The 12,282-nt window shown below is 31.5% G+C and overlaps 1 protein-coding gene across 1 annotated transcript; it reads right to left on the minus strand.

The window, feature by feature from the left end:
• LOC109343264 (protein trichome birefringence-like 39) lies at positions 5,649 to 10,712 on the minus strand. Its single transcript, XM_019581483.1, has 5 exons — positions 10,305 to 10,712; positions 9,541 to 9,712; positions 6,984 to 7,159; positions 6,656 to 6,814; positions 5,649 to 6,082 (listed from the first exon to the last, which is right to left on the minus strand). The coding sequence occupies exons 1-5, from the start codon at positions 10,589 to 10,591 to the stop codon at positions 5,794 to 5,796; spliced, it is 1,083 nt and encodes a 360-aa protein (XP_019437028.1). The 5' UTR covers positions 10,592 to 10,712; the 3' UTR covers positions 5,649 to 5,793.

A 12,282-nucleotide genomic window follows, 5' to 3' on the forward strand; every position in this document is an offset into this window, starting at 1 on the left:
TGTAGGTCCTTGAAGAGAGACCAGAAAGTTGGAAATGTCCATGAAGATTTAGTTTATCCAAGGAAAAATGGTCATTAGTCTACCACAACCATCGCCGCAGATGATGATGTTCTCCTCATTAGAGAAGACAATTACCTAAATGCTGCATATGGTGATTGTGCTTGGATCGTTGACTCTAGTGCTTCTTTCCATGTAAGTCCACATGAAGGTTTTTTCTCAAACTACAAGAAAGGTGATTATGATATTGTGAAAATGGGAAACCATGTTACAAACAAGATTATAGGAATTGGTGATATTGTGTTGCTAACAGACATAGGAGCAAAACTTGTACTGAAGGAGGTGAGACATGTCTCAGATATGTCTCTCAACCTTATCTCAACGGGTAAGTTGGATGATGCTGGTTTTGTAAGCCATGTTGGTGCTGGAAAGTAGAAACTAGAAAAATGCAACCTCGTTATTGCTAGAGGCTCAAATGAAGGATCTTTGTACATTATGTAAGGAGAAATTTGTTCTGGAGAATCAAATGTTGCTACCGACTCTAAAGATCTTTGGCATAGGCGATTGGGGCACATGAGTGAAAAGTCACTTCAGATGCTCACTGAAGACCATATTCCAAGTATAAAAGGTCAATTTTAGATTCTTGTATTATTGTCTTTATGGTAAACAACATAGAGTCAATTTTCATAGAATAGACAATCCCTCACAAAGAGATGAAGTACTTGAATTGGTGCATTCAGATGTTTGTGCACCATCTGAAAGATCTCTTGGAGGAGCCTACTACTTTGTCAAATTCATAGATGATCACTCGAGAAGAGTACGGGTGTACTTGTTGAAAAGCAAAGATCAAGTACTATCAGCATTTAAAAAGTTTCATGCACTAGTAGAACGTGAGACTGAGAATAAGTTGAAGTGTCTGAAAGCATACAATGGTGGAGAGTATCGTGGTCCATTTGAAGCCTATTGCAAGGCTTATGGTATCATATTGGAGAAGACACCACCAAAGACTCGTCAGTTGAATGGAGTAGTTGAGAGGATGAACTGCACAATTGAGGAGAAGATTAGATGCATGTTGCAAGATGTCAATCTCCCCAAGTCTTTTGGGGGTGAAGTAGTAAAGACTACACTAGACCTCATAAATCGGACACCTTCAAGACCCCGGAATAGAGAAATTCCAGAGGAAGTATTATACAAGAAGAAGGCATCCTTCAACCACCTGAGAGTATTCAAATACAAAGCCTTCATTCACATTCCAAAAAATGAGAGAAAGAAGCTAGATGCTAAGACCAAGGAGTGTATTTACTTTGGGTCTCCAAAAAATAAATTTGGGTACAGACTATGGGATCCGATAAATAAGAAAGTTGTGAGAAGCAGAGATATTGTGTTCTTTGATGATCGAACGATAAAAGATGTTCAGAAGAAAAACTAGTGCAAGTCCAAATATCGAATTAATTCAGGGGGGAGATTCCTCAACAGAAAGATCTTCATCATTAGATAGATCCAGAATAGATAAACCAACAGGCAGATCCTGCTCACACGGAACTTGACCAGATTAATGAAGAGTCATATCATGATGATGTGGTGGTAGACACACAAATGCATCAAGAACCCAAACCAGTAGAGCATCAAATACAAGTTGAACTGAGGCGCTCCGGAAGAGGCAGAATACCTTCTTCAAAGTATCCTAAAGAAGATTATATCACACTCACAGATAATGGTGAACCTCAAGACTTTTCAGAAGCTATGCAGACATCTAATAAAGAAAAGTGGATTAAAGCCATGGAAGATGAGATGAAGTCATTACATTAGAACTACACTTATGATCTGGTGGAGTTGCCCAAACGAAGAAAAGCCTTGGGAAAAAAAGAGGGTTTATAGGCTTAAAGTTGAAGAAGGAAGCTCGAGACCAAGGTACAAAGCTCAGATTGTTGTGAAAGGATGCAATCAGAATAAAGGAGTTGAATTTTTTGAGATATTCTCACAAGTGGTGAAGTATTCCTCCATAAGAGTAGCATTGGGTCTAGCAGTTAGCCTAGACTTAGAAGTTGAACAACTTGATGTCAAAACAAATTTCTTACATGGAGACATCAAATAAGAAATCTATATGGAGCAACCAGAAGGTTATGAAGAACCAGGCAAGGAACATTTAGTGTGTCATCTGAATAAGAATTTATATGGTTTGAAACAAGCCCCAAGATAGTGGTACAAGAAGTTTCAATCCTTCATGACCACATACAGTTTCAAGAAGACAATTGGTGATCATTGTGTATTCATTAAAAGGTATGAAGATGGAAATTTTATTATCATCCTCTTATATGTTGATGATATGTTAATCATTGGGTGTGACAAGACCAAGATTGTTGGTTTGAAGAATTCTTTAAGCAAGTCTTTTGCTATGAAAGACTTGGGTCCTGCAAATCAGATCCTTGGAATAAGGATAATCAGAGATCGTTCCAAGAAGTTGTTATGACTATCATAAGAGAAGTACATTGAGAAAGTTCTCAAGAGATTCAACATGGATAAGGCAAAGCCTGTCAGTATTCCACTTGCTGGGTATTTCAATTTAACAACAATGCAATGTCCAACTAGTGATGAAGAAAAGAAAGAAATGAGCAGAATGTCTTATTCCTTTGTGGTAGGAAGCCTAATGTATGCTATGATTTGTACAAGACTAGATATTGCTCATGTAGTTGGAGTTGTGAGTCGGTTCTTGTCCAATCCCAACAAAGAGCATTGAAATGTAGTAAAGTGGATATTGAGATATCTGAGGGGAACTACCAAAATATATTTATGCTTTGTTAATGAAGATCCTATACTAGTTGAATACACAGATGCTGACATGGCTGGAGATGTAGATTCCATAAAATCTACATCAGCTTATCTAACTACTTTTGCAGGGGGAGTTGTATCTTAGCAATCCAAGTTATAAAGATGTGTTGCATTATCAACAACTGAAGCAGAATATATTGCAACATCTGAAGCTGGTAAGGAGATAAAATATATGAAAAACATCTTACATGAGTTGGGTCATGCTCAAGATACATATGTTTTGCAATGTGATAACCAAACTACAATTCACCTAGCTAAGAATCCTACGTTTCATTCTTGGACAAAGCACATTGATTATTGTTATTATTGGATATGAAATGCTTTGGAGGATGGTGAGTTGCAGCTAGATAAAATTCATATAAATGACAATTGGTCTGACATGATGACCAAGACAGTTTCACTCAAGAAGCTAAGAGATTGTTGCAGAGGTGCAGGACTGGTGATGCCCATCAATTAATTCAGGAAGGAGGAGATTTGTTGGGAATCCTTCCTAATTGATGTGGAAGCAAGACCAATGAATCTTGGTAGATGAACCATTGAGTCTATTCAATGATGGCTATTCCAAAGTCTTGGAATTATTTCTTAACTCTCGAGAATTATGAAGTCTAACTTAGAAAGTTGAGTAGCATTTCTCAAATTGTCTTGAAAAATATGACAACATTTAATCATTCATTATGTCTTTATGATAGAGTCTTTCTCCCCTTCACTATATGTAGGGGTTTGTGACGAAGAGATACAACAAACAAGTGAGAAAGAACAACATAGAGAGAAAGTGAGAGAGTTTATATCCACTAGTGTGAGATTTGTATTCCTAGTGAGATACTAGAGAGAGTTTGTATTTCCACCATTTTTGAGTGAGATTAAGTGTTATCCTCTTTGTAAGAGAGAGTCAAATATTGTAATCCTATTTTCTATAATAGAAATATTTTCTGGACTAGGTCCCTGGTTGTTTCCTTCTCACATTAAGAAGGTTTTTCCACGTCAAAAATTCTTGTGTTATTCTTTCACTCTTCTCTATTTTCTTTATATACTTGTTGCTTCCGCAAGTGTCAATTTTGCATTACACAGAGAAGGTAAATTCGTTCTGAATTTTCCAACACCAATGTTGTTAGAATCTTAGAACTCTTAATAAACTGATCGAATCGCATCTTTTCCTTTGCAAACCTTTTTCTGCAATCGGTTGTTTGCTAGAAAACCACTATTGACAATAGTGACACAGTGTGATTCTCCTTGTTATGTGTTATTTATCATTTTCCATAGTGACCTTTCTGATATGTATATTCCCCTCATAAAAAAACACATACATGACCCTTATCACGTACATGTACCTAACCAAAATTTAATGTGATTTTTGCCGAGAAAAACACGAGAGCACATTTTTTATCCCAAAAAATATGTTACTTTTTGTTTCAATTGGTCAAAAAAATAATTTATTATTAAATTTTAAACTTAAACATATGTTTTTCAACCAATAAAATGAAACATATAGTAACATACTCTTATAATATATTAAATGTTCACCCAAAAACACATACTAGACCTTTGTCACGTACACATAGGACAACAAAATTTATAAGAACGCTTTATTTGGATAGAAGAAAATGAAGTAAAGATGAAACAAAAATGCAAAAATCAAAAGGGAAATGGAAAAACATGAACGATATTTGAGTAGAGTCAGTTTTGATCATTAAGTGGGAATTGGGTAAAGGAGAAGGAGCATGGAAAGTGAGGAACTTGGATCCTCTCCAATATTGGAGGGTCATTGTCAGATTGAGATTATGACATGCGGTAGAAATAAATATCTAATGATCATGATTTTAACTTATTTGTAATAAAATATTTTTTATATTTAATAAAGTCTCATTTCCTCTCACCTGGAGAAATGTTGGACTCCAAAAGTGAGAAGAATGGAGTTTGAAGAATGTAGAGAGAAAATGGTGAATGAGTGAGAGGAAAAAGATAAGAGTAAATTACACTGACACTCCCTGAGTTTTAGTGAAATTACGCAAACCACCCCTCACTTTTCTAAACTTACACAAACCTCCCATAGTTTTGTACTTTCATTACACTGATCACCCCTGTATAAGAAATAAGTGTAATCTTTTAAACAAAAAATGTGATAAATGCAATTAAGTTAAACAAAACATGATATATTGTGTACACAAGTCTAAATAATATACAAATCAATATATTATTTAGACTTGTGTACACAATATATCATGTTTTGTTTAACTTAATTGCATTTATCACATTTTTTGTTTAAAAAATTACACTTATTTATTATACAAGGGTGGTCAGTGTAATGAAAGTATAAAACTAGGGGAGGTTTGTGTAAGTTTAGAAAAGTGAGGGGTGGTTTATATAATTTCACTAAAACTCAGGGGGTATCAGTGTAATTTACTCAAAAGATAATCATACCATTGAAAATTTGAAGAAAAAACAATTAGTTTATGGGCTTCAAAATTCAAATTTTGGACTCTAACATTTTTGAAAAGCCCATAACGCCGTTACCTACTTTAATAGAATATTTTGATCAAATTTTGAACTCCAAATTTCATTAAAATTGCATTGTTATATTCTGCCCTTCTTGCATTTAAAGGTTTTATTCTTTCCCCACTATAACATAAAAGAAAAAGCGAACTCATGAAGCAAAGTGAAATCAGATTCTCTCTTTGCTTGTTTTAATCATAAGCTTGAAAAAAAAAAGGAATTTCATCAAGTTATTTGCAAACGCTTTTCAATATTCAAAGGTGGTTGGTATTGCCATTGGATACAAACTAAGGCATGTTTTTGCCAAAATAATCTTAAAATAATTTACAAACTGAAGCATGAAACCCCTTTTTTATTGATCAATTACCACAACCAAAATACCAAATTAAAATTAAATATTTCCTACACTTGAAAACAATGGGTTTTCCTATTATAAATTGTAACTAAACAAACAAAGTTTCAAATTCAATGCTACCTTCAACCAAAAAGTGTTGCATGCAATAGCACATTCCAAGTATCAGGTAGTCCTGGAAGACACCAATGACTACAATCTGTTGCCATAACCCCACTATACCCTTCAGGATGTGCATCTTTTCTATACTGTGAAAGTGTAGTTACATCTAGAAAATGCACTGGCTTCTTTATTCTGCTTAATACCTTGTTTACCACTACCCAAGCCATGGGTGTTCCTGCTGGGTACTTCAATCCAAAGAATGGTTGTTTTTCACTCTTGCATGACCTTGCTGGTTGATTCCAATCTCTTCCCCTAAGTACATCATATCAAATATACGCCATGAGGTGTCACTCTCATTAATTGAACTTTTGATATTTGGTTTAATATGATATTTGATGATCTAGTGGAGCTTTATACAATTAGATAATGTATGGTGTTTAGAATTGTGTGCCTTGTGATTTGATAAGATCATAGAGGAAAAATAATAAAGAAATGTATTAAAATATAAAACTGTGATATTGATACTGAAAAATATTTTATTGTATAAATAATAAAGCTCAATCTAAAATCACATACTTGGAGACTATTTTTCACACCAATTTTCAAATGTTCAGACAATTATAATATATTTTCAATCTATTGTAATGTTTGGTGTTTATAAAATACACCAATCGTACAATATATATCATATTATGTTGTTTTGTTCTGTTTTAATATGTTCTATTCTGTTTTAACATGTCTAATATTTGCTACCTAATTGTGTATATGGCATGCTTAAACAAACACAAATTTCGGGTAAAAAATATTTGCATACAGAAAAATTACATATAAATTAGAGGCAGAGTACTTTAATAAATTAATTAGAGTAAACTGAAAATAACTTACTCATAATGCACAGGAGAAATTCCTAAGAAGAAGACTTTAGTTTGTGCTGGATTTACGTTTATGTTAACCCATCTAGCCCAAGTTGTTAAGCCTTTGTAGAATGCAATGAAACGGTTCATGTCCTTGTACAGCTTGTTACCCTCTTGAATATAATCCCACCTGCAATGGAATTAAATTCAATGAACATAAATTAGTATTCAGTAAGAATGTAATATGTATGAACATGTTAATACAATAAATTCTTACACCGTTGGTATATATATTTTTTCTTATTTAATATGTAATAAAATTTAATTAATGAGATGATAATGTGAAAGATTGATCGTACGGTTGTGCAATCCCAGTGTGGGTCCACCAGTGCCATGTGTTGAAGACTAACACGTTCATCCCTCTCCATGCATCACCACTCTTAATTGAATCAATTTTAAGAACTTTCCCAATTTTCTCATGATCAAGGTCTACTAAGTATGCTGTGCGGTATAGAAATAGCTGGAGGCCATAGTCCTGAAGAAGAAGAAATTATTTGCAATTGAGACTCTGATAATTTGAACATTGATATTACTAAAGTATTATGAAAAAAAGATTTATGCACTGACGACAATATAAAATTTTTTATACTATCATATATCATTCACTATTTATATTAAATTATTATTAACTTTTTAAATATAAATAAATGATACATAATGTATTGATTATATATAAATTTTTATCCTCAATAAATACATAAATATCACTGAACGATTATTTAACCCTAATTTTACATCATGTCAATCAATATGATCATTTCAACAAAAAAACGTTCATAGTCAGACTAAGTTGACATGATAATTTCAGGAATTAAATTTAATTTGAATATGAAAGACAAAATTGATCCCTTACTCATTCTTCTTAAAATATCCATTTTTTATATATTTTTCAACTTTTTTTTCTTTCTTTCATTTGGTAGCTTTCTTCATTCAAAAGTTTTCATTGGATAAAGTCTCATACCAAAGTTAGTTTACTTGTCAAGAAAATTTTCTACGGGCTTCTTTCAAGTGATGTCTTTTCTTGTGTTTAGGTCCCAAAAGGAAAATACAATCGGAGCATTATTGGAATAAAAAGAACAAAGAGAAAAGGAAAAGATCATTCTTTATCACACACACAATAGGTCCCTTTTTTACTTTTGCAATTTACAGAAATTATTATATTATATAAAGGAAAAGTCGTACAAGCAGAGGGCTGCATCTGAGTTAAGCCACAAGTGTCAAGTGGTCCATTTTGGAGGTGATTAAAGACTAAAATATAAAATATATTGTTTATAAAAAATTAGTAATTACAGTTTTATTTTCTACATGCCTAAAGAAGACTAAATGCTACGCTTCTTGTTATAATAATTTTGTACCAATAGTTCATGTAGATATATATAGAATTCCGTTTTTGTATAATAATTGTGTACAGTTGTTCATGCACATAGAGAGTCACACTACATGTGGAGTGTTTCATAGGATACCATATCCACATGTGAATTTAGATGCCATAGGTGTGAGTAACTTTTTGCTCTCATTTATCCTATAATAAACTATAATGAATATATCTACGCTAAATGAGTGGAGTGTTGTAGAAATGTCATGGAACTTTAAATATAAACTAAAAAAAATTGGTAGAGAATATATTATCAAATGACCCACCTCAACTTTTTTCTATTATTACCATTGAACTCAATGAACCAACACTAATCATTGCTAATTGAGACATGTTTTTAACGAATTTCCCTATAAAGCAACTTGGTTTTGACAATTTGGACCACAAATTGAAAAGGAGACGAGAATTCGGATGATATTATTGGAAAATAAAGTATCTTTATTCAAATATGATTTTTTGAGAAAAAATATATGTACTAACAATATATGAGTTTTATATATTTGTAATGTATTATCTATAATTTATATTTAATTATTATTAACTCTTTAAAAAAATAATACAAATTAATTGTAAATAATATTCTGACTACGTATAAATCTTTTGATAGTACATATATAGATATTTTATTGTAATATATATTCAATTAGATACTCCTATGAAGATATTGTTTAGGAATTTAAAAAAAATTATAAACTTTGTATTAGAAAGCAATATGTTTAATATTTCGAAATATTAATATTAAGTATTTAATGCAAAATTTTATTCTACAAATTTTAAATAATGCTTTAAGAACGCACATAAAAATATTAATGTAGAAAATATAATAGTTTAAGCACACTTGATGATTTTACCTCAAAACCCTTTCCACCTAAGCAGATGAGGATGTGACAGCTGAAAATTCAGGCATGTAACTAACCATGTGGTAAAAAATAGTATAACTAAAGTCTTCACAAAGAAATATGATTTTTTCTTTCTTTTTCTTCCGATCTAGTTAAGTCAATTATGTGCACGTTACAATGAAGACACAAACATTTATTATCCCTTTAACAAGCATCAGAAATGTCCCCTACAAAATGAAAATTCACCCACCAATCAAGTCCTAAAATTTAAGAAAAAAACTTATATACAACACGCTATATTTAGAAATAAGTATATTTATCTTATTTCATACTATCATTTATAATTAAATTTTAATTAAAATTAAATTTATAAGATGTTGTTAAAATTTTATTAATTATATATATATATATAATTAAGTGGCTTAATATAAAAACACACAACTCAAATCAATTAATCAAATAAGTGGCTTAATATCAGAATTTGAGTTCAAATAAGTCACATAGATACTCATCTTTGAGGTGAAAGCTAGAGCACATAGAAAATGACATTACTTGCATGAACAAAACCAAACAATCATCATTCCCAACACTACCATTGAATGCAAAAGTTTCTAATGACAAAACAATAACATAAAATCCAACCTGGAATGTCACTGTTGAGATAGCCCCATTCTTTGTGAAAGTGGTCCTGGTCTTAGGCACCCAAGAGTGAATCATACATGCCAATGAATTGAATTGGTTTAAGCTTAAAGAATCACCCACAAACATAATCTTCTTCCCCTTATATTTCACTAGGAAATCAAATGCGTTGAACCTGCACAAATGTTAATGTAACTTCATATCTATATAGTTTTCATTACTAAATTCAACTAGCCTTGACTTACTCTCCACTTATACTTAATTTCTGCAACCTAAACTATGTAAGTTATAAAGGGTGTAGTGATCTTTCTGTTGGTACATAACGGTGTAGTGATCTATAAATACTTATGCACTATCCTAACAATTAGTGTTTTCATGGAAAGTTGTATTAAATAAAATGCTACTACCTATAGGTTGGTTTAATGCATATTACCAAATACTGATAGGTAAGTGAAGCCACCAAAAGAAAAATGGCTATCATCGAGTCAATGTCGATAGAATGAAAGTCATTGTGGATGCCCTTAAAGGGGTGATAATGTTAGAAGTTTCACATTGAGGAGAATAACAAACTAAATGTAGTACTTAAGCTATGAGGCTCATCCACCTGATATACTAATCTTTTGGATTCGACTTTCCTCATATACTTAACTCCTAACACATCACTTGTGTATATAGTTTTCATCATAGTAACTAATCATATTTACAATTGTAATATAGTACCTTATGATATAGTAAAATAAGAACAAGTGAAAGTAATAATGTGATACCTTGGTATGGAACAAGAGAATGGTTGCCACCTATATTTCTGGTAAAGTGAATCAGGGCGACCAAATTTTTGGCAATTGAATTGTGGATCTATGAACGGGCAAGTTGAAGGGTCATAGAGAGGATATGAAGGGTCATAAACCCATTTGCCATGAAACAAATTGCATCTTCCTGCTAGCTTTCTAACACTGGAAGTGTTAGTTGTTGTTGTGTTAAGATCCTCTGCATTTGTTTGGTGAGAAAACAGAACAGAGAGAGAGAGGAACAGAGGTGTTAATAAGAAACCCATTTTCTTGGGTTTCTATCACTACTGCCCAGAAAGTTTGTCCAAGGAAAATGGGACAAAGGGTTGAAGAAAAGGTTGTGTGAGATCAGAGCTAATATAATGTGTAAGACGTGTCTATGAGAGAGTGAAGAGGAAGTTGGACTAGGAGTGGTTCCTACTTTGAATATTAAAACATGGTCTTTAGTTTTATTTATTATATGTAATGTATGGTTAACGGATGACTTTGACAGAATGATAAGGTTTTTGTTTAGTGAATAATGATGATTTTTAATCTTGAAAATAGTTTATTTTTATTCATGTTGTAAGGATACATACATTTACACTATCTAAATCACACTAAGTTGAATAATGTATTAGACCAAAGATCTTCTCTATCAATGGAAAAACAAGTATACAAATTTCCATGTGTTTTTAATGACAAAAATGTTATTACAGTGTATGTAAAAGGATAAAAATATCTTATTGTATTATTGTTTCCTTTGATTTATATAGTATTTATCTCTCCATTAATGAAGAAGATCCTTACTACATATATCAATGCGGTCATTTTTTCTATTTAATGAGATAAGAGGTGTATTTGGTGAATAAATATCCCATATTCCAAAATAATTATGTTTTCATGTCTAAAACTAATTACATTCCACTAAGTAATAAAATACAATTTAATTTTTGTTTTTATTATTTTTTCTTAATTAGTTGTAATTTTTTAATTGAATTGGGATACAAAATGTTGAGATAAGTGATTTATTTGGTGGTTTTTTAAGTGGGTTAAAAATATAATTTTATATTACATGTAACTTGGATAGAGTGTTAGAATTGAATTTAAAAAGTTACTTTATGTATTCATTAAAGAAAACTCTTAGGACACATTTTATCACGTTACAATTTTTTATTTAATTCTGGTGGCAGAAACAGTGAACTTTGGGTAATTGGGTGGATTCATTTTTTTTCTTTTTTTAACAGTGGCATGTGGTGGGATTGGATCCAATCCCAATCCTTGCTTTGAAATTCTACGAGTCGTGAATGATTTGGATTCTAAAAAATATTGATAACAATTTCCCGGGTTTAACTTAATGGTCCTACAAATGTTTGAACCATTCATGAATAGCAGATAGATTATAAAAGTAGCACAGTATATTGAGGATAATTTTGCATATATACATGGCATTCAAATTTGGACAAATATTGTTTTCAGAGCCATTAGAACAGGAATTTAACAAAAGTGTGTCATGTTTTAATCCTTTTACTATATCTAGAAAAACAACTATCTTTAGTGAGAATTTTTTTGTTCGTGTTATTGCAGAGAAATTAGAGTGTCTTGATTGAAACTTTGGTGTGAAAAGAATCCCTTATTCCTTTATCAATAATAAATACACTGTAGAGCACGTATACCATGCAAAGATATAGCCATACATACGTTTCCGGATACAATATTACATGTAAGAGTATTTATATACATGTACTTTATCATTCACCATTAATTTAGATTATTTTTTTTGAAAAATTAACAATGATTAAATATGAAAAGTAGATAATACAATGATAATGTATTAAAATCATACATTGTCAGTGCATACATCTTTTTTTCATTCAATAATGTCTACCGGATCAAATTGATCGTAACTAGTAATATAAAAATGTTATATTTTATTTTTAAAATTTTTGTTTTTATTTACATAGGCCGATGATAATGC

Source organism: Lupinus angustifolius, chromosome LG03 (assembly GCF_001865875.1).
Source record: "Lupinus angustifolius cultivar Tanjil chromosome LG03, LupAngTanjil_v1.0, whole genome shotgun sequence".
NCBI lineage: Eukaryota > Viridiplantae > Streptophyta > Magnoliopsida > Fabales > Fabaceae > Lupinus > Lupinus angustifolius.

Coding starts and splice junctions, on each gene's coding strand:
- LOC109343264 (XM_019581483.1), bottom strand. CDS start 10,591: ATGGGTTTCTTATTAACACCTCTGTTCCTCTCTCTCTCTGTTCTGTTT. Junction 6,815..6,983: donor CACACTGGGATTGCACAACC/GTACGATCAATC, acceptor ATTCCATTGCAG/GTGGGATTATATTCAAGAGG. Junction 6,083..6,655: donor ATTTCTCCTGTGCATTATGA/GTAAGTTATTTT, acceptor TGATGTACTTAG/GGGAAGAGATTGGAATCAAC.